Raw genomic sequence first — 24,212 nt, forward strand, 5'->3', positions numbered from 1 at the left:
ACATTGGTCCTTGGAGATCAGAGGTACCTCCAGACATTGGTCCTTGGAGATCAGAGGTACCTTCAGACATTGGTGATTGGAGATCAGAGGTACCTTCAGACATTGGTCCTTGGAGATCAGAGGTACCTCCAGAGATTGGTCTTTGGAGATCAGAGGTACCTTCAGAGATTGGTCCTTGGAGAGCAGAGGTACTTCCAGACATTGGTCCTTGGAGATCAGAGGTACCTCCAGAGATTGGTCCTTGGAGATCAGAGGTACCTTCAGACATTGGTGATTGGAGATCAGAGGTACCTCCAGACATTGGTCCTTGGAGATCAGAAGTACCTCCAGAGATTGGTCCCTGGTGGCTGAGGTTGGATCTCGTTAGTCAATGGTATTGCCCATCCTTAGTACCTACTTTTATAAATGGTGCTCAGTCCCTGGTGGTCTAGTGAACTATGTCCCAGTATGGTCCCACAATGATACCCGGGTCCAGCACTGCCCCTTGAAAGGTTTATATCTTGTTGGTACCAACAAGAGTGTTCTGATCTTGTGGGAGCATGTGACCGGTCCTCCTCCGTGGGTGTATTGGTGATGACAGAGATATGGAGGCCACATTATGCAAACGTTCCTATTAAAGCCCTTAGATTTATGCCGTATTTCCATGCATCGTCCTTATACTAAATGTTCCATTATTTTCTTCCCTTGGGTGCTTCCCTGTGTTTTCTACAGCAATGAGGTGAGTTAAATATTCAGTTTTTGGTTAATAATTGACGACCTCCCGCGGCCTATAAATATCTAACTCTACATTTTTTATTTATTCCAGAGGAAATCTAAAATTCCAGCTTCCAGAAAGCTGCTTCTCAAGGTAGGAAAGGAAATAATGGCTTCTAGACCCTAGTATATAGGATCCACAATAGATGGTCACAACAGCCAGGTCAACACCAGCTGACACCAATATAATCCACAATAGATGGTCACAACAGCCAGGTCAATACCAACTGTCACCAATATTATCTACAATACATGGTCACAACAGCCAGGTCAACATGAGCTGACACCGATATAATCTACAATAGATGGTCACAACAGCCAGGTCAACACCAGCTGACGCCAATATAATCCACAATAGATGGTCACAACAGCCAGGTCAATACCAACTGTCACCAATATTATCTACAATAGATGGTCACAACAGCCAGGTCAACACGAGCTGACACCGATATAATCTACAATAGATGGTCACAACAGCCAGGTCAACACCAGCTGACACCAATATAATCCACAACAGATGGTCACACCAGCCAGTTCAACACCAGCTGACACCAATATAATCCACAACAGATGGTCACAACAGCCAGGTCAACTCCAGCTGACATCAATATAATCCACAATACATGGTCACAACAGCCAGGTCAATACCAGCTGTCACCAATATAATCCACAATAGATGATCACAACAGCAAGAACAACACCAGCTGAGCCAAATGTAATCCCTAATAGATGGTCACAACGGCCAGGTCAACACTAGCTGACACTAATAAAATCTACAATAGATGGTCACACCAGCCAGGTCAACACCAGGTGACACCAATATAATCCACAATAGATGGTCACAACAGCCAGGTCAACACCAGGTGACACCAATATAATCTACAATAGATGGTCACAACAACCAGGTCAACACCAGGAGACACCAACATAATCGACAATAGATGGTCACAACAGCCAGGTCAACACCAGGTGACACCAACATAATCTGCAATAGATGATCACAACAGCCAGGTCAACACCAGGTGACACCAATATAATCCACAATAGATGGTCACAACAGCCAGGTAAACACCAGTTGACGCCAATATAATCCACAATAGATGGTCACAACAGCCAGGTCAGCACCAGCTGACGCCAATATAATCCACAATAGATGGTCACAACAGCCAGGTCAACACCAGGTGACACCAATATAATCTACAATAGATGGTCACAACAGCCAGGTCAACTCCAGCTGACACCAATATAATCCACAATAGATGGCCACAAAAGCCAGGTCAAAACCAGCTGACACCAATATAATCCACAATAGATGGTCACATCAGCCAGGTCAATACCAGCTGACACTTATATAATCCACAATAGATGGTCACAACAGCCAGGTCAGCACCAGCTGACGCCAATATAATTCACAATAAATGGTCACAACAGCCAGGTCAACACCAGGTGACGCCAATATAATCCACAATAGATGATCGCAACAGCAAGAACAACACCAGCTGAGCCAAATGTAATCCCTAATAGATGGTCACAACAGCCAGGTCAACACTAGCTGACACTAATATAATCTACAATAGATGGTCACAACAGCCAGGTCAAAACCAAGTGGCGCCAATATAATCCACAATAGATGGTCACAACAGCAAGAACAACACCAGCTGAGCGAAATGTAATCCCTAATAGATGATCACAATAGCCAGGTCAACTCCAGCTGACACAAATATAATCCACAATAGATTGTGACAGCAGCCAGGCCAACACCAGCTGACACCAATATAATCCACAATAGCTGGTCACTACAGCCAGGTCAACACCAGCTGACACAAATATAATCTACAATAGATGGTCACAACAGCCAGGACAACACCAGCTGACCCAAATGTAATCCCTAATAGATGGTCACAACAGCCAGGTCAACACCAGCTGACACCAATATAATCCAAAATAGATGGTCACAACAGCCAGGTCAACACCAGCTGACCCAAATGTAATCCCGAATAGATGGTCACAACAGCCAGGTCAACACCAGCTGACACCAATATAATCCAAAATAGATGGTCACAACAGCCAGGTCAACACCAGCTGACACCAATATAATCCAAAATAGATGGTCACAACAGCCAAAGGAACGTCAGCTGACACCAATATAATCCACAATCGATTACACAACAGCCAAAGCAATGTCAGCTGACACCAATATAATCCACAATAGATGGTCACAACAGCCAAAGAAACGTCAGCTGACACCAATATAAGCCACAATAGATGGTCACAACAGCCAGGTCAACACCAGCTGACCCAAATGCAATCCCTAATAGATGGTCATAACAGCCAGGTCAACACCAGCTGACACCAATATAATCCACAATGGATGGTCATAGCAGCCAGTGCAACACCAGCTGCATGTTGCCAAACATCTAGATAGTGCCCAGTAGATGGTTGGCAACAGACAGGTCAACAGCAACCAAGTCAATCTCAGATAACCCCAATATAATGCCAAATAGATGGTTACAACAGCTAGATAAGCAACAGCTGACCCCCAATATAATCCCCAACAGAGGGCCACAACAGCCAGGTCATCACCAGCTAACCTGAAGTTAATCTCAATAAATGATTACAAAAGCTAGGTTAATGCCAGATGATCCCAACATAGTCTCTAGCAGATGGTCGCAACAGCCAGCTGATCCCAGTATGATCCTCAATATATGGTTACAACAGTCGGGACAATGCCAGATGACCCAAATATAATCCCCAATAGATGGTCATATTAGCCAGATCAATGCAAATTGACCCCAAAATAACCCTATAACCCCCAGTAAATTTTCAACACTAGCTGACCAGAATATAATTCCCTAATAGATGATCACAACAGCAAGGTCAACACCAGCTGATTCCAATACAACATACAATAGATCGTCACAACAGACAGGTCATCACCAGCTTAACCCAATAGATGGTAACAACAGCAAGGTCAATGCCAGCTGAACTCAATATAATCCTTAATAGATGGTCACAACAGCCAGGTCAAGTCCAAAATAACTCCCAAAAGATGGTGACAAGAGCCGGGTCAATGCAAGCTGACCCCAATATAAACCTCAATAGATGGATACAACAGCAAGGTCAATGCCAGATGACCTTAATATTATCCCTGAGAGATGGTCACAACAGCCAGGTCAATGTCAGCTAACCTAAATATAAACCCCAATAGATGTTCACAACAGCAAGGACAATGCCAGATGACCCCAATATAATCCGTGATAGATGGTCAGAATAGCTAGGTCAATGCCAGATTACCGCAATAGATGGTCACAACAGCCAAGCGAATGCCAGATGACCCCACTATAATCCCAATTAGATGGTCACAACAGCCGGGTCAATGCAATCCAAGCCCCAATATAATCCTCAATAGATGGACACCATAGCTAGGTCAATGTCAGATGACCCTAGTAGGTTAACTCCAGCTGACTGCAATGTGACTCCCAAGATGGTCACAACGCCAGCTGAGCAGAATATAATCCCCAACAGCCAGGTCAGCAATAGTTGACTCCAATACAGTATAATCCCCGATAGATGGACACGACAGCCACGTCAATGCCAGATGACCCCAATATAATCATATCATCCCCAATAGGTGGTCACAACAGCCAGAACAATGGCAGCTGCCTGTTGCCAGCCATCTAGGTTGTCCCCAATAGATGGGCATTCTTCTATGTAACGCTCATCCTTTAGAGTTATCATGTGTTGTGAGAACCTGATTGGTTCAGCAGTATTTTGGATATTTTTGATGAGCAGTATTGCCCAAAACGCCACTAATCAATGTAATATATATATATATATATATATATATATATATATATATATATATATATATATATATATATACACTCACCGGCCACTTTATTAGGTACACCATGCTAGTAACGGGTTGGACCCCCTTTTGCCTTCAGAACTGCCTCAATTCTTCGTGGCATAGATTCAACAAGGTGCTGGAAGCATTCCTCAGAGATTTTGGTCCATATTGACATGATGGCATCACACAGTTGCCGCAGATTTGTCGGCTGCACATCCCAAAGATGCTCCATACAAGGCAGGATGGATCCATGCTTTCATGTTGTTTACGCCAAATTCTGACCCTACCATCCGAATGTCGCAGCAGAAATCGAGACTCATCAGACCAAGCAACGTTTTTCCAATCTTCTACTGTCCAATTTCGATGAGCTTGTACAAATTGTAGCCTCAGTTTCCTGTTCTTAGCTGAAAGGAGTGGTACCCGGTGTGGTCTTCTGCTGCTGTAGCCCATCTGCCTCAAAGTTCGACGCACTGTGCGTTCAGAGATGCTCTTAGGCCTACCTTGGTTGTAACGGGTGGCGATTTGAGTCACTGTTGCCTTTCTATCAGCTCGAACCAGTCTGCCCATTCTCCTCTGACCACTGGCATCAACAAGGCATTTCCGCCCACAGAACTGCCGCTCACTGGATTTTTTTTCTTTTTCAGACCATTCTCAGTAAACCCTAGAGATGGTTGGGCGTGAAAATCCCAGTAGATCAGCAGTTTCTGAAATACTCAGACCAGCCCTTCTGGCACCAACAACCATGCCACGTTCAAAGGCACTCAAATCACCTTTCTTCCCCATACTGATGCTCGGTTTGAACTGCAGGAGATTGTCTTGACCATGTCTACATGCCTAAATGCACTGAGTTGCCGCCATGTGATTGGCTGATTAGAAATTAAGTGTTAACAAGAAGTTGGACAGGTGTACCTAATAAAGTGGCCAGTGAGTGTATATATATATATATATATACACACACTGCTCAAAAAAATAAAGGGAACACTTAAACAACAGAATATAATTCCAAGTAAATCAAACTTCTGTGAAATCAGACTGTCCACTTAGGAAGCAACACTGATTGATAATCAACTTCACAGGCTGTTGTGCAAATGGAATAGGCAACAGATGGAAATTATTGGCAATTATCAAGACACACTCAATAGAGGAGTAGGGTGGGGATCACAGACCACATCTCAGTACCAATGCTTTCTGGCTGATGTTTTGGTCCCTTTTGAATGTTGGTTGTGCTTTCACACTCGTGGTAGCATGAGACGGACTCTACAACCCACACAAGTGGCTCAGGTAGTGCAGCTCATCCAGGATGGCACATCAATGCGAGCTGTGGCAAGAAGGTTTGCTGTGTCTGTCAGCGTTGTGTCCAGAGGCTGGAGGTGCTACCAGGAGACAGGCCAGTACACCAGGAGACGTGAAGGGGGCCAAAGGAGGGCAAAGACCCAGCAGCAGGACCGCTACCTCAGCCTTTGTGTAAGGAGGAACAGGAGGAGCACTGCCAGAGCCCTGCAAAATTACCTCCAGCAGGCCACAAATGTGCATGTGTCTGCACAAACGGTTAGAAACTCCATGAGGATGGTCTGAGTGCCCGACGTCCACAGATGGGGGTTGTGCTCACAGCCCAACACCGTGCAGGACGCTTGGCATTTGCCACAGAACACCAGGATTGGCAAATTCGCCACTGGTGCCCTGTGCTCTTCACAGATGAAAGCAGGTTCACACTGAGCACATGTGACAGAGTCTGGAGACGCCGTGGAGAGCGATCTGCTGCCTGCAACATTCTTCAGCATGACTGGTTTGGCAGTGGGTCAGTAATGTTGTGGGGTGGCATTTCTTTGGAGGGACGCACAGCCCTCCATGTGCTCGCCAGAGGTAGCCTGACTGCCATTAGGTACCGAGATGAGATCCTCAGACCCCTTGTGAGACCATATGCTGGTGCGGTTGGCCCTGGGTTCCTCCTAATGCAGGACAATGCCAGACCTCATGTGGCTGGAGTGTCAGCAGGTCCTGCAAGATGAAGGCATTGAATCTATGGACTGGCCCACCCGTTTCCCAGACCTGAATCCGATTGAACACATCTGGGACATCATGTCTCTCTCCATCCACCAACGTCACGTTGCACCACAGACTGTCCAGGAGTTGGCGGATGCTTTAGTCCAGGTCTGGGAAGAGATCCCTCAGGAGACCATCCGCCGCCTCATCAGAAGCATGCCCAGGCATTGTAGGGAGATCATACAGGCACGTGGAGGCAACACACACACTACTGAGCATCATTTCCTTGTCTTGAGGCATTTCCACTGAAGTTGGATCAGCCTGCAATTTGATCTTCCACTTTGATTTTGAGCATCATTCCAACTCCAGACCTCCGTGGGATATTAGTTGTGATTTACATCAACCAATTTTAGGTTTTACTGTTCTCAATGCATTCCACTATAAAATGAATAAAGATTTGCAATTGGAATATTTCATTCAGAGATATCTAGGATGTGGGATTTTAGTGTTCCCTTTATTTTTTGGAGCAGTGTGTGTATATATATATATATATATATATATATATATAGATAAAAAAATCACAGCAGCACATGTACATGAATCGGCCATGTGAAAACACAGACAAATATACATTTCTCAAAAATATTTTTTCATAAAAATTTTTTTTCATAAAACTTACAGTTAAATGGAGATTCTTAGCGCATAAATTGGCCAATTCATGTGTGCCCATCAACCACGGCAAGGTGATCTCCCCCTGATGGGTCCTACTCTACTGTACATGCCACTCTTGGGCCACCAGCCTACAACTCTGGACAAAACATGTCACTCTGGGCTAAGCCTACAATTTATGGGCAGGTAGAGTTGATTACAGCCACCTGCAAGGTCAATGGGAGGAGTGCAAGATAAGTCTGGATGCTGCCACATCCATACAAACAGAAGAAAAAAACAAAAAAAAAAACAATCAGCACTCCCAATGTGAACACGTGCACGCTGCAAACTGCAACACATAGATAAAAAAATCATAGATAAAAAAATCCATTGTGTGTATATATATATATATATATACACACACACACACGTCTATGGTAAAATACCTTTGCCAGAGGATGTTTTTTGTACAATCAAAAATTCCAGAATGTCCTCAACATCTGAGACAGAGAAACAGAATTATTATGTAGCTCAGTCCCAAGTGACAAGTGTGAAGAAAGAAGAATTGTCATCAGCCAGAGGGCGGCTTACACCCCATCACTTCTGTTCCGAGTCTCGTTTTGCTCTGGATAATGAGGGAAATAATATTTTCTTTACAAGACCACCAGGTGCACATCAAATACAGCTTTATTCTGAGCAGTTTTTACAGTGAACCTCCTTTTTTTAACATATAGTCCAAAATTCTGTATTGGTTATTTTTTTTTAATATAGCTTTATAGCTACTGGATTTTCTTTTACCTGATACAAAGCTCCAAATTCCCTGCATAGACATCAATTTAAAAACCTGCAGCCACCACTAGAGGGAGATAAGGAGCTTACTGCATACAGATTTATCCTAGACTTCTATGCATAAGCAGTATGCCATGACCTCTAAAGCTCCCTCTAGTGGTGGCTGCAGGTAGCCAGAATATTATAGGTTTGTTTTTGTTTTTTGTTTTTTTATCTACGTTTGTGCAGAGGATTTGGAGATCTGTCACAGAAAGAAAAGGTTACCAACATTTTTTAAGAAATTAATCAATGTAAAATTATTACCAACTTTGCCAAAGTTCCCCTTAAAAGAGAAGCTGTTAAAAATCTATCTCCATAAGAGCACACCCAGATCCCCTCTAAAGCCAGGATTATGACCACCAAAGAAAAGCACTTATTGTGTCACTTTATGTTTTTTTGCTGAAGTTTTGATATCCATAAAATTAAAGAATGAAGTGAGCATCTGAGGCTGGAAAATAGCTGCCCATATGTATTCCTGAGAAACCTGGGTGAAAACAGATCTAGCTACCATTACAACTCCTGGTACTTTTCTAATATGCAGATCCCAATGCCATTCTGCCATCCCTAAATTAATGGATGGAAAGTTGTATCACCCCAAGGCTAAGCAACCTCTGAGGCTTTTGGTCCATCACCCACCACTTGTCGTGGTCGAGACTTGAAGTTTCCAGAGATGCCATGCTTTATTGACTAGATGGACACCATGAAGATCTCCCCACTTGGTATCCGATCCTCCCCAATTTAAGAGGAGACCTTCTGTAGAAGATCACCTGGACTTCTAAGGCATACTTGGCAGCAAGGGGCAAAATTCTTGGCCACTAGAAGGAGACTCTTCATTCAGTTCTCTAAGCAGTGGTCTGTGATGAACGCCCAACTGGATTGACAACTTGTGCTCTTGGAATTGGACCTCTCGGGGATCTAGTCGGGTCAATGAACCATCTGTTGGTGGAGTTGATGAACCACCCATTAGTGGCACGCCTCATGACATCTGGATAAAGAAAAAAAAGTGGTATTTGGATAACAAAAAAATATCTAAGAGCCATCTTGTTCTCACTGAGGTCCTCAGCTCGCGGATGGTGTGAGGGAACTGTAGGAGCACACGATGTCTTTCTCAGATGGATTCCACCTGGAACCCGAGTGAATGAATGGTAAAAAATAATCAAAAAGAATAAACATATGCACAGCAATGTCGAAACAAATTGCTGTGCACATCTTCTATCTCTTATAACTTCTTGTAACCAATTCAGGCTTCGAAAGCCGTAAAGAGGCTAAAAGAAGTAACCGGTCTGTTCTTGGGGCTTCCACTTGGAAGCCACCACTAATGACGTCCGATGAGGCATCAGAATAGACGTTTCAGGGCAAACGACGTCCATGTCCATATATCCAGACAGTGTTTTTGGAGTAGTGGGTTCTTTATTACACAAAAAAAAGGAGAACTTGTTAAATCGAAATTTTCCCAAATTTTTTGAAAAATTGCATTCAGTTTTGGTGAGCATTTCCTTTAAGGGCCTGACATGCTAATATGTTTTGCTATGGTCAATGCCAAGTTCTACCGGAATATCTTGTACAGCCACTTCTGCCTTATCTCCCCGACCAGATACGCCAGAAAACTTCTGTGTGAATCAACAAGTGACAAAAACAGTACGTCCATGTTATCAGGACGATCATCTCCCGCAGCATTTACTTCCTACACAACCTTCTAGTAGTAAAAAAAAATTGCAAAACAAATATTTATTACATAATTTAACAAAAGGCTTGTATCAAACAAAACTAATATATAGAACTAAAAAAAAAACTATAAGTTATCACTAAAATTGTCAAATTTTTGAAAAATTGTTTAATAAAAATTTGTAAAAAAAAAACCCAATAAATAATATATGGAGTATTTTAGGTTTTGGGTGGAAATCCCTTTTATGCTTATGCAAATGGCAGTAAAATTGTTAATACAAATGCCTATGAAGATATCATAGATGTTCTCTATATCACATCATTGATCAGGTTACAACAGCTATGAAATGGCCTAAAGGCTTCTATTATATCATTTTTTTTAAGTCAGGGATTGTTGTATTTCCCCAAATATTCCTCTCATGGGCATATTAAGCTTTGGTAATTTATAAAGATTTTTTTTGAAATCCTTGTTTTCAAGACAGGAATTTTGAGGAATGAGAGGCAGGTTTTGGTATTACGACTTGTCTTTTCTTTTTGAGCCTATTTTTTTCCAAAAATAAATAATAAATGTACATTTTTAGGTTTAGGATGGAAATCCTTTTTCAGCTTGAACGATAGATAACAAAGTTGTTAATACGAGTACATATGATGATGTCATAGATATTATCTATATCATATCATTGATCAGGTTACAACAGCTAGGAAATGGCCTAAAGGCTTCAATTTTATGATTGTTTTTTTTTGAGGTGTGAGATTGTTAAATTACCCCGAGATTTGTGCATATTAGACTTTGATTCTTGTTTTTGGGCAGGCTGGAATTTTATGGAATGAATGGCAGGTTTTGCTAGTGGGTCTTGTCTTTCAATTCCGGGCCTAACTTTCTTAAAAAAAAATAAAAAAAAAACATTAAATAATACATGAATATTTTTAGGCTTTGGCTAGAAATTTGTTAACATGAATATACATATTATTATATCATAGATGTTATCTATATCACATCGTTGATCAGGTTACAACAGCTATGAAATGGCCTAAAGGCTTCATTTCTTTGAGATCAGGGATTGCTACCGTATATTCCCCAAATATTCTACTTTTTGGTCATTTATAAAGATTTTTGATCATTCTTGTTTTCGTGCCTGGAATTTTGTGGAATGAGAGGTAGGTTCTAATAGTAGGGCTTGCCTTTCCTTCCAAGACTAGGTTTCTCTTAACAAAACCCAAAACATTCAGTAATATATGGACATTTTCGGGTTTTGGCTACAAATAATTTCTTTATATAGCAAATTTGTTAATACGAATATACATATGATTATAACATGGATCTTGACTATATCAAATCATCGATCAGGTTACAACAGCTATGAAATATCCTAAAGGTTTCAATCTGTTGAGATCAGAGATTGCTATATTTCTCCAAAATTCCTCTCATCTGTATATTAGGCTTTGGCAATCCCTGTTTAAGGGGCCGGGATTTTGGTGGAATGAGAGGCAGATCTGGTAGGGGGGCTGTCCTTCCCTTCCAAGACCTATAGGCTTCAGTAAGTCTTGGTTTGGGATGAATAATTACTTGGTTTAGAAATAGGTGCACTGTGTGGACTTCAAGCGGAGGAAAACTAAGGAGGTGGAAGATGACTGAGGTCTGCTAGCCTTCAGTAGACCATTTACCTATAGTGATAGGCAACACCTGTCATTGTTTTTAATCTTGATTTCCTGGATTTTATATTGAGACGTTTCTTTCACAGACTCTTATGCTGGCAAAAGCCAGTGAAGATTTAGAAAGAGAAATAAAGGAAACCGAGGAGGAGAAGGCAAGGACTCTGTCAGAGAAGGTTCCTCCCTTACAGTGTCATGGGCTGAGCCTACAGGACTTACAGGTAATAATATTGTTTTTTGGCAGACTTGGGTATTTTTCTCTGTACAGGAAGTGAGGGTGGTTCTGTGTCTGTGTACAGGAAGTGGGGGTGGTTCTGTGTCTGTGTACAGGAAGTGGGGGTGGTTCTGTGTCTGTGTACAGGAAGTGGGGGTGGTTCTGTGTCTGTGTACAGGAAGTAGGGGTGGTTCTGTGTCTGTGTACAGGAAGTGAGGGTGGTTCTGTGTCTGTGTACAGGAAGTGAGGGTGGTTCTGTGTCTGTGTACAGGAAGTGAGGGTGGTTCTGTGTCTGTGTACAGGAAGTAGGGGTGGTTCTGTGTCTGTGTACAGGAAGTGAGGGTGGTTCTGTGTCTGTGTACAGGAAGTAGGGGTGGTTCTTTGTCTGTGTACAGGAAGTGGGGTGGTTCTTTGTCTGTGTACAGGAAGTGGGGCAGTTCTTTGTTTGCGTACAGGAAGTGGGGGTGGTTCTTTGTGTACAAGAAGTAGGGGTGGTTCTTTGTGTACAGGAAGTGGGGGTGGTTCTGTGTCTGTGTTCAGGAAGTAGGGTGGTTCTTTGTCTGTGTATAGGAAGTGGGGTGGTTCTTTGTTTGCATATAGGAAGTGGGGTGGTTCTTTGTCTGTGTACAGGAAGTAGGGGTGGTTCTTTGTGTACAGGAAGTTGGGGTGGTTCTGTGTCGGTGTACAGGAAGTGGGGTTGGGTCTTGTGGGTGGTGAATAGACGGTTTCTCCTCTATCAGCCAGAGTGGAGAGTGATTATGAAAACCTTTGGAGGACTTGACTCAGCTCATTCACTTATATGGAAATTGTGCAATGCCTCCTTTCCCCTCTGGCGGTGCTGCAGAAAAAATGAACCACTTCACATTGCTCCTAATAGCTGGGAGCTCTGAGAATTTTCCTTTAAGACACCTTTAGCAACTGTGACAATTAGAAAAGTCACCAATATGTGAACATGGATTTGCAGTAAAATTCCTAAAAAAATTTATTTATGTGACCTATCAATTAAGACTAGGGAACTGCAAATATATTTTACAGCTCAGTGGTCACCATAAAATAACAAATGACCATGCCCATTATGCAACCTCAGTATTTCAATATGAATGAAAAGCAACTGTGGCGATCAAAATAATTCCAACTATGTGAAACTTTTTACAATTTTGTTACATCCTTTTTCCCTATAGGAAAGCAATGAGGTATATGATTATAATATTTGCAAATAGTCCTGGTTTTGCCAGGATAGTCCCATGAATCAGACCACAAAGAGGTGGGACTTAGCATCACCACACTGAAATTTGGTCACTTTGGCATGTTCCTAGAGATTTCCAGGTGTTCCTCATGGGCGGGGTTTAAACTTCTAGAATGTAATGAATGTTGATAACTATATTTTTTGACTGTTTTATCATCTGCACCTTATTCTTCTTTTAATTTGCATTTTTTATAAATTCTATTTTATATATGTGTGCCGGTAATTTTTTGGCGCAAAGTTCTTTCCCCTCGAGGAGTAGTTTTGTGTGTGTCTGGAATTTTTGTTTAATATTATTTTTTTTACATTTTATGTGTTAAAAAGTTGCGAAACAATTAAAGACAAAAGTAAATAGAATTTTTTTTTTTTTTTTGCGCAAAATTCGTAAACCACATGAAAAACTTCAAAGAATTTGGCACAAGAAAAACACAATACAAAAAAAAAAGAAATGTGACTTAACAAAATACACAAATGCTGAATCGGACCCGTTGTGCCCCAATGGGCTCAATATCTACTAGCGGAGAAAGAAAAAAAACTAAAAAAATTGCAATTAATTAATTAAATATGTTTACACCACCTATTAGTTGGCTTATTTTGAGCCAAAAATTTGCGCAAAAATTTTGAAAATGGTGTTGCACGCCAGAATACACCCCTTTTCAGCGAGGTCATTTCTGACTTTTTTTTAAAATAATGCTTATACCTATCATGTACCCCAGATGCATAGGACACTTTATAAAATGTACCAATGTATGTAACTCACTAATTATATTTTGTTTGTTTTTTTTTTATTAGAAATTATGCACAAAGCTTCACAAACAGATCGACATTGTTGATGAAGAACGTTACAATATTGAAGAAAAAGTAAAAAAGAATTCTATGGAAGTAAGCTTCAGATCGCTCCGTCTTGTTTCACCCCGGGTTATCGGCTACTGGGTCATTGGTTCCAACTTTAGGACCAGCTTTATATTAGACCCTCGTGTAGTATGCGGTAATACAGTACACATATAACCATACCATGCCTAAATATAAGCCTCATACAAGATGGCACATTAGCTGCAGACAGTCCTGAATTTACTGGGACGGTCCTGAATTTTCAGAAACAATTCTGGCAAATTTTGGTAAAAAAAATCTAATCTAAAAAAGATCAAGGGTTACATAAGCCTCTCCTACAAACGTGGGCATCCCTATATGTGTTTGGGGTGGAGGTAGGATGTAAAAATCCCTAATAATCCCAACTAATGGTGCCGTATGTGGACCAAATAACATTGTGCCCCCACCAGCATGTACAGTGCAGCATATACAATTCTTAAAATGTCCCTGAACGTTGGGAAAACTCAATCTTATTTGATAGATAATGTGATAAATAGACAATCTGCAAATCAATTTATTTATAAATTATGTTGTTTTACCTTCAAAAAATGAACTACAAAATGCCAACCACTAGGAGTTTCCTTTCTGTGTAACTTGCTCTTCACTTCCTGTTGTCACTTCCTGTTATCACTTCCTGTGTATTCTGTCTGTAGCAGCATAAGTACTAAATAGGAAGAAGTGAGTACAGGTCTTTGTCGCCCAACAGGAAGTAGGGGTGGATATTCATCTTTCTTCAGGAAGTGGAGGGAGGCGGATATTTGTTTCTGTACTGGAGGTGGGGGTGGTTCTTTGTCTGTGTATAGGAAAGGGGTGGATCTTTGTCACTGTACAGGAAGTGAGGCTGGGTATTTGTCTCTGTACATAAAATGGGGGTGGATATTTTTTTTTTTCAGGAAGTGGAAAGAGAAGGTGGGTGTATATTTGTCTATGTGCTGCAAGTGGGAGTGGTTCTTTATCTGTGTACTGGAAGTAGGGGTGGTTCTTTATATGCGTACTGGAAGTAGGGGTGGTTCTTTATCTGTGTACTGGAAGTAGGGGTGGTTCTTTATCTGTGTACTGGAAGCAGGGGTGGTTCTTTATCTGTGTACTGGAAGTAGGGGTGGTTCTTTATATGCGTACTGGAAGTAGGGGTGGTTCTTTATCTGTGTACTGGAAGTAGGGGTGGTTCTTTATCTGTGTACTGGAAGCAGGGGTGGTTCTTTATCTGTGTACTGGAAGTGGGAGTGGTTCTTTATCTGTGTACTGGAAGTAGGGGTGGTTCTTTATCTGTGTACTGGAAGCAGGGGTGGTTCTTTATCTTGTATAGGAAATGTGGATTTTTTTCTCTGTACAGGAAGTGGGGGTTGTTCATCGTCTGTGTGCAAGAAGTGGGGGTTGTTGTGTTTTTCTCTGCACAGGAAGTGGGGACAGTTTTTGTCTCTGCATAGGAAGTGGGTGGGTCTGTTTCTGTATCGGAAGTGGGGCTGTTCTTTGTCTGTGTACAGGAAGTGGGGGTGGGTCTTTGTGTGTGCACAAAAAGTGAGTGTGGGTCTTTTTCTCTGTAAGGGAAGTGGGGGTGGTTCTTTTTCTCTGTAAGGGAAGTGGGGGTGGTTCTTTAACTCTGTAAGGGAAGTGGGGGTGGTTTTTTAACTCTGTAAGGGAAGTGGGGGTGGTTCTTTTTCTCTGTAAGGGAAGTGGGGGTGGTTCTTTTTCTCTGTAAGGGAAGTGGGGGTGGTTATTTTTCTCTGTAAGAGAAGTGGGGGTGGTTCTTTAACTCTGTACAGGAAGTGAAGTAGGTCTTTGTCTCTGCCTGGAAATGGGGGCAGTTCTTTTTCTGAGTACAGGAAGTGGGGGGCTATGAGGGGCTGTCTCTATCCAGGAAGTGAGGGGCTGTCTTTTTCTCTGTACAGGAAGTGGGGTGGGTTTTTGTCTCTCTTTTTCTATGTTCCTAATTGTCAGCTTGCATATAGGAGTACCAGAGAGATGGGAATTCAGTTCAAGGCAGGAATGCCTATGTAGGGAGGACGAACTAGAAGAAAAAAAGCTCACTAAAACCTTATTTTTTTTAAATGAATTATTTAAACTACACCCATGATTCATCACAATAATAACGGCTAAAAAGGACAACAATAATTTACAGTTATGCAGGATATTGTCTCAGGACACAGAGAAAAAAAATGTTTAATACATTTTACAATAGTAGGGTGAGTATAGTTATATTGGGATCCTAGGATTCCCTAATGTCAGTCCATAGGAAAGTCTATGTACAATAACAGGAGCAATGCATGCTGGAAAGTGAGATAAAAGGACGTTCCAGCACTTATAATGCTGACAGAATGCTGATAAAGAACAAGAACTACCATAGAAGTGAGAACAAGTATCTACCATAAAGTGTCGGTGAATCTACACCTGCTGTCAGGAGATTAGGATGTCACGGCTGTACTGCACCCCGATAACAAGTATGATTTTCTTCCCCCCCCCCATAGATCGAAAGCTTAAATCAGAAGATTTTTGACCTCAAGGGAAAATTCAAGCGCCCAAACCTGCGCAGAGTCCGTATTTCCGCAGACGCCATGCTTAAGGCTCTGCTGGGTTCCACAACCAAGGTCTCTTTAGATCTGAGGGCCAATCTGAAGTCAGTCAAAAAGGAGGATGAGAAGGTAAGCCTAAGGCCACGTTCACACGTTCAGTATCTGGTCAGTATTGTACATCAGTATTTGTAAGGCAAAACCAGGAGAGGAACAATCAGAGGAAAAGTATAATAGAAACACGTCACCACTTCTGTATTTATCACCCACTCCTGGTTTTGGCTACAAATACTGATGTGAAATACTGACCAAATACTGACAGTGGCCTAAAGCTGTCCATATATGGAAATGGATTTGTGTGATGTCAGAGCTATGAACCAATCAGATAAAATTCCTCCTACAGTCACACTCTCTTGAACCTGCAGCTGCATCCCCCTCCTCCCCATCTTCTAAGTATTGTTTTACACCAGGACACTGTTTTTTCTGTTTGTACTTGTAATAATAATAATAATAATAGTAATAATAATATATATATATTATTTTTTTAAAAATTATATATTTAACTTAAAAACCAGATTTAAATAATAGGTCTTTTTGTGATGACTTTTTCCCTTTAAGTGGTTTTCAGGGGGTCTCATTAATCCCCATGTCTGTACCCCTCTGCCCCAGCACCCTAGGTTAAGTCATTGGTCTATATTAGTCTTTGTGCTCGGCGCTGTAGCTGCTTTACCTTATAGTAGGGGCCGATCGCTCGCTCATGCTACTAATCCTATAATCCTGTTGTTTGGGTGGAACGAGTTCTGTAAGTCACAGGAATCAGGTACAATAATAAATTTGCTGTCGGCCTGCGGCTCTTTCGGTTTGTCCTGCATATCGGGGATTCTAAACGGATCTCGTTTTATAGGGGGTCATTAACATTCATGTGCCAAGGCTAGACAAACTATATTGGTGCCCAAGATAAATGTGGCAAAATGGATAAAGTCCAAACTTACACATTTAGAAAGCATTGCAACGCTCAACAGTGTTCCCACGAAGTGCATCATATTGTCCCTGGTGACCCAGAGGTGCACTATGTGCATCTGTTTTACAGCCCACTGGTATTTTCGATACCCAGGTAACTATATATACAGTGCACAGACCCAGTGATGACTTCATTATCTTCTAGAATGTAACCCAGTTCTATCCCAATCATGGAAATACGCTTCACTGAGTCACCTAAACATCAACGGTGATATAGAATTATGATGGGGTATATATCCTGACTTTGACACTGTGGCATAGTGCAATACTGGGACAGTGATAAGTACTGTTAGTATAATTGTAAGCATTAAGTTCTTAGGTACAATGGTATTATGTCCTGGTGGAACAGTGGTAAGAAAGAACTGTATCCTGGTGGCACAGTGTCACTTCCTGGTGGAACTTGTAGGACTTTGGTACTTATTGTCTCATGGTGGGACAGTGGTAAGAATCATGTCCTGGTGACGCAGTGGTAAGTATTGTATCCTGGTGGCTCAGTGATATGTATTATGTCCTGCTGGCACAGTGACAAGTACTGTACTGTACCACAGTTGTAAGTATTAAGTTCTTAGGTACAATGGTATAATGTCCTTGTGGCACAGTGGTAAGAACTGTATCCTGGTGGCACAGTGTTAAGTATTATGTCATGGTGGAACACAGATGAATGGAACACAGATGAATATAATGTCCTGTACAGTGGTATTTTGTCCTGGTGGCACAGTGGTCAGTATTATGTTCCGATGGCACAGAAGTAGTTATTGTGCCCTGGTTGGTCAATGATTAGAAATATGGCATTGTGACACAGTGGTAGGTATTGTATCCTGGTGGTCTAGTGGTATCTATTATGTCCTCCTGGCACAGTGATAAGTACTGGTAGTATAGTTGTAAGTATTAACTCCTTAGGTACAATGGTATTATGTCCTGGTGGCACAGTGGTAAGAACAGTGCTCAGTATTATGTTCGAGTGGCACAGTAGTAATTATTATGTCCTGGTGGAACAGTGGTAAGAATTATGTCCTGGTGGCACCATAGTTACAAAGCTCTGAACGTTTCCCATATGCCCAACAGTACAGACCCCATGAGACTATGAATTTAAATAGTGTGCGCTACTTAGTGACCGGCACCAGAGACTACAATGCCCTCAGTTTTCTGTCCTTCCTGGCTTCCTTATGTGCTTCATTGGGTATTGTCTTCTCTCATTTTCTAGGAAAAGACTGTGGAGGTTACTGACTGGCGTAAAAACATTGAAGCCATGTCCGGCATGGAGGGCAGGAAGAAGAAGTTTGACACCAGTAACGCATAAGATGGGAACAATCTATACAGGTATTAGTCCCATCGTCTCATTCACTAGTCCTACTGCCTATATCATTAGTCCCATCGTCTCATTCACTAGTCCTACTGCCTATATCATTAGTCCCATCGTCTCATTCACTAGTCCTACTGCCTATATCAGTAGTCCCATTGTCTCATTCACTAGTCCTACTGCCTATATCATTAGTCCAATCGTCTAATTCACTAGTCCTACTGCCTATATCATTAGTCCCATCGTCTCATTCACTAGTCCTACTGCCTATATCATTAGTCCCATCATCTAATTCACTAGTCCTACTGCCTATATCATTAGTCCCATCGTCTCATTTACTAGTCCTACTGCCTATATCATTAGTCCCGTCGTCTCATTCACTATTCCTACTGCCTATATCATTAGTCCCATTGTCTCATTCACTAGTCCTACTGCCTATATCATTAGTCTCATCGTCTCATTCACTAGTCCTACTGCCTATATCATTAGTCCCATTGTCTCATTCACTATTCCTACTGCCTATATCAGTAGTCCCATCGTCTCATTCACTAGTCCTACTGCCTATATCATTAGTCCCATCGTCTCATTCACTAGTCCTACTGCCTATATCATTAGTCTCATCGTCTCATTCACTAGTCCTACTGCCTATATCATTAGTCCCATTGTCTCATTCACTATTCCTACTGCCTATATCAGTAGTCCCATCGTCTCATTCACTAGTCCTACTGCCTATATCATTAGTCCCATCGTCTCATTCACTAGTCCTACTGCCTATATCATTAGTCCCATCGTCTCATTCACTAGTCCTACTGCCTATATTAGTCACATCGTCTCATTCACTGGTCCTACTGACTATATCATTAGTCCCGTCGTCTCATTCACTAGTCCTACTGCCTATATCATTAGTCTCATCATCTCATTCACTAGTCCTACTGCCTATATCATTAGTCCCATTGTCTCATTCACTATTCCTACTGCCTATATCAGTAGTCCCATCGTCTCATTCACTAGTCCTACTGCCTATATCAGTAGTCCCATTGTCTCATTCACTAGTCCTACTGCCTATATCATTAGTCCCATTGTCTCATTCACTAGTCCAGCTGCCTATATCATTAGTCCCATCGTCTCATTCACTAGTCCTACTGCCTATATCATTAGTCCCATCATCTCATTCAATAGTCCATCTGCCTATATCATTAGTCCCGTCATCTCATTCTCTAGTCCTACTGCCTATATCATTAGTCCAGTCGTCTCATTCACTAGTCCTACTGCCTATATCATTACAAATAAAAAATACCCAGAAATTTAATAGAGAACCAACACTGTCAGAAACAGGCAAAAACATACTCCAATAAGAATATTGAGCATAAAAAAGAAAAGAGTACCAAATCACCCATAAAGATTAAAATATAATATTTATTATGAATAGATCTAAAAACATGCAATACAAAATAGTATAAAATGTATTTTTTGGACAAATATATACAATTGTGAAGGACACAAACAAGAACCAACCACATTACATAGTGTGCACGGAAACCTATGTATCTGGTAGTGCATATAGCAACAGATACCACTAGTCAGAGGGAAAGATCCAAAGAATCACATGGATCACCACACATGTGGTCCAATATTAAGTATCCCAAGCTAAGTGTACTATGTGCCAATCATATAAACAAGTATCTCACCCAGATGGATCCGCGTATGTGGTCGGACGTAGCCCCAATGCGCATTTCGCGTAAGCTTCTTCAGGGGACCGTGCTGCCACATGTATGTCTCCACTTTTTATATCCCCTGTACACCTGTCCCATATGTGGATACAATTAGCGGCGCATGTCGGCGAAGTCCGCAGAGCCGGAAGTGACATCATCGCAGAGCGTCCGATGCGACGAGCGCTGGCCCCGGCCATTGCCATGGTAACCGAAGCCAGCACGCGCCGCAGTGAGGACGCCGAGAGGATGCCGCCGCCCACACACAACGCGGACATGCGCACATGCATCCACAAGGAAGCGCCGCACAAACATACAACCGGAAATGACGTACCACCACTATTCACAACAAAGTACATCCCAGGTAAGTATAGTAACCATGGTAGCTCGTATGCTAATAGAAATACAGATGGTTATCTGACCCATAACAGAATATAAGCCGGAAAGGATGTGAACACAGTGGAAAAATAATAAAATAAGTGAAATAACGATCATTAATAAAAAATTATAATATTATTAATAAGTGCAAGTAATTGTGGAAATAACGGTGACCAGTGAAAAACAAAACATAATATATAATATAATACAACATATAATAAATACAAAATTGCTAAATAAAGTGAATTCTGATCCTCCAATAAGGAATTTCACAGGTCCGGACACAATCAGATGGGTCATGTTTTCTCACTCATAAGCAGCCATAATCCATAATCCGGATAATGCAGCATCATCCATGGGACATGATGGATTCAATCGGGGAAATTGGCATAAATAACTATAAAACTAAAAATAAAAAATAAAAATTAAAAATGAAATATTAAAACAGACATACATGATAAAAGCTAAATCAATATCATAGGTATGCGGCAAAGCTCAGCTGTTCATTTAACCCATTAGGGATCATCGTTCCAAGAGTAGCTATCCACTTGCATTCTCTTTGAGCCAGAATGCGCTTGTAGTCCCCCCCTCTAATTCCCAGTCTGATTCTATCTATACCAAATATAGTAAGGCATTTCGGGTCACAATTATGTTTTTCCTTGAAGTGTCTGGGCAAGGTTTTCAGAACACTAGCATCCTCAACATCGGCCGCTGCCATGATGTCCCTTACATGTTCCCGCGTTCTCACGCGGAGTTCTCTGGAGGTTAAACCGACATATACTAACGAACACGTACATTGAGCATAATAAACTACGTGAGTAGTATTGCAGGTAATATACTCCTTAATTTTAAATTCCCGGGAACCATCACTCGATGTGAAGGATGTAGCCCTCATCAGGTTCTTACAGGCCAAACAGTTCCCACAAGTAAAGAAACCCGTTTTTGGTCTCCCCACCCCGAAAGGGTTAGCTGGCTTGGCTATATAATGACTATCAACAAGCATGTCGCGTAAATTTCTTGATCTTCTTGCTGTCATCATAGGTCTCTCAGATAGATGCCTTGCCAAAATTGGGTCTGTTTTTAATATCGACCAATGTTTAGATAATATTGCTCTCATTATTTCCCATTGATGATTATAGGTCGATATAAATCTTGTAATGGCCTGTCCTCCCTCTCTCTTATTTCTATTCGGCCCACGTTGTCCAGAAAGAAGATCAATTCTATTGGTTTTTTTGGCTCTCTCGTATCCCCTTTTGATACTCCTCTTACTGTACCCACGTTCCATCAATCGCTCCCTAAGGTCCAATGCTTGTTTTTCAAAGTCCTCAGTAGAGGTACAGATTCTACGCATACGGAGAAACTGGCCCGTAGGGATAGCTTTCACAGTGGACCCGACATAAGCTGATGACGCATGAAGTAAAGCATTAACGGAGGTCTCCTTCCTGAAGACATCCGTCATCACGAGTCCATCATCCCTGACCCGTATATTAATGTCCAGGAAGGAGATCTCCCTCTTGTGATATGTGTATGTGAGTCTGATGTTTGAATCATTGCGATTTAAGTCCAACATGAACGAATCCAGTTCCTGAACCGTACCCTGCCAAATAAACAGGATATCATCAATAAATTATTAATAATATTATAATTTTTTATTAATGATCGTTATTTCACTTATTTTATTATTTTTCCACTGTGTTCACATCCTTTCCGGCTTATATTCTGTTATGGGTCAGATAACCATCTGTATTTCTATTAGCATACGAGCTACCATGGTTACTATACTTACCTGGGATGTACTTTGTTGTGAATAGTGGTGGTACGTCATTTCCGGTTGTATGTTTGTGCGGCGCTTCCTTGTGGATGCATGTGCGCATGTCCGCGTTGTGTGTGGGCGGCGGCATCCTCTCGGCGTCCTCACTGCGGCGCGTGCTGGCTTCGGTTACCATGGCAATGGCCGGGGCCAGCGCTCGTCGCATCGGACGCTCTGCGATGATGTCACTTCCGGCTCTGCGGACTTCGCCGACATGCGCCGCTAATTGTATCCACATATGGGACAGGTGTACAGGGGATATAAAAAGTGGAGACATACATGTGGCAGCACGGTCCCCTGAAGAAGCTTACGCGAAATGCGCATTGGGGCTACGTCCGACCACATACGCGGATCCATCTGGGTGAGATACTTGTTTATATGATTGGCACATAGTACACTTAGCTTGGGATACTTAATATTGGACCACATGTGTGGTGATCCATGTGATTCTTTGGATCTTTCCCTCTGACTAGTGGTATCTGTTGCTATATGCACTACCAGATACATAGGTTTCCGTGCACACTATGTAATGTGGTTGGTTCTTGTTTGTGTCCTTCACAATTGTATATATTTGTCCAAAAAATACATTTTATACTATTTTGTATTGCATGTTTTTAGATCTATTCATAATAAATATTATATTTTAATCTTTATGGGTGATTTGGTACTCTTTTCTTTTTTATGCTCAATATGCCTATATCATTAGTCCAATCGTCTCATTCACTAGTCCTACTGCCTATATCATTAGTCCCATTGTCTTATTCACTATTCCTACTGCCTATATCATTAGTCCCATCGTCTCATTCACTAGTTCTACTGCCTATATCAGTAGTCCCATCGTCTCATTCTCTAGTCCTACTGCCTATATCATTAGTCCCATCGTCTCATTCACTAGTCCTACTGCCTATATCATTAGTCCAATCGTCTCATTCACTAGTCCTACTGCCTATATCATTAGCCCTATCGTCTCATTCACTAGTCCTACTGCCTATATCATTAGTCCCATCGTCTCATTTACTAGTTCTACTGCCTATATCAGTAGTTCCATCGTCTCATTCACTAGTCCTACTGCCTATATCATTAGTCCCATCATCTCATTCACTAGTCCTACTGCCTATATCATTAGCCCTATCGTCTCATTCATTAGTCCTACTGCCTATATCATTAGTCCCATCGTCTCATTCACTAGTCCTACTGCCTATATCAGTAGTTCCATCGTCTCATTCACTAGTCCTACTGCCTATATCATTAGTCCCATCATCTCATTCACTAGTCCTACTGCCTATATCATTAGTCCTATCGTCTCATTCACTAGTCCAACTGCCTATATCAGTAGTCCTATCATCTCATTCACTAGTCCTACTGCCTATATCATTAGTCCCATCGTCTCATTCACTATTCCTACTGCCTATATCATTAGTCCCGTCATCTCATTCACTAGTCCTACTGCCTATATCATTAGTCCTATCATCTCATTCACTAGTCCTACTGCCTATATCAGTAGTCCCATCGTCTCATTCACTAGTCCTACTGCCTATATCATTAGCCCAATCGTCTCATTCACTAGTCCTACTGCCTATATCATTAGTCCCATCGTCTCATTCACTAGTTCTACTGCCTATATCATTAGTCCCATCCTCTCATTCACTAGTCCTACTGCCTATATCATTAGTCCCATCATCTCATTCACTAGTCCTACTGCCTATATCATTAGTCCCGTCATCTCATTCACTAGTCCTACTGCCTATATCATTAGTCCTATCATCTCATTCACTAGTCCT

The 24,212-nt window shown here is 41.6% G+C and overlaps 1 protein-coding gene across 1 annotated transcript; it reads left to right on the forward strand.

Moving 5' to 3' along the window:
* The first annotated feature begins 713 nt into the window (after positions 1–713).
* On the forward strand, positions 714–18,554 carry LOC143775146 (troponin I, slow skeletal muscle-like). The gene is made up of 6 exons (XM_077262990.1): positions 714–718; positions 808–847; positions 11,470–11,601; positions 13,630–13,719; positions 16,173–16,346; positions 18,439–18,554. The coding sequence occupies exons 1-6, from the start codon at positions 714–716 to the stop codon at positions 18,532–18,534; spliced, it is 537 nt and encodes a 178-aa protein (XP_077119105.1). The 3' UTR covers positions 18,535–18,554.
* Positions 18,555–24,212: the final 5,658 nt, after the last annotated feature.

The sequence above is a fragment of the Ranitomeya variabilis genome, chromosome 5 (genome assembly GCF_051348905.1).
Source record: "Ranitomeya variabilis isolate aRanVar5 chromosome 5, aRanVar5.hap1, whole genome shotgun sequence".
NCBI classification, from domain to species: Eukaryota; Metazoa; Chordata; class Amphibia; order Anura; family Dendrobatidae; genus Ranitomeya; species Ranitomeya variabilis.

Bases quoted from the DNA above. Each gene is read 5' to 3' on its own strand.
- LOC143775146 (XM_077262990.1), top strand. The intron at 848-11,469 runs GTAGGAAAGGAA...TTTCTTTCACAG, and splicing joins CCAGAAAGCTGCTTCTCAAG to ACTCTTATGCTGGCAAAAGC. The intron at 11,602-13,629 runs GTAATAATATTG...TTTTTTTATTAG, and splicing joins TGAGCCTACAGGACTTACAG to AAATTATGCACAAAGCTTCA.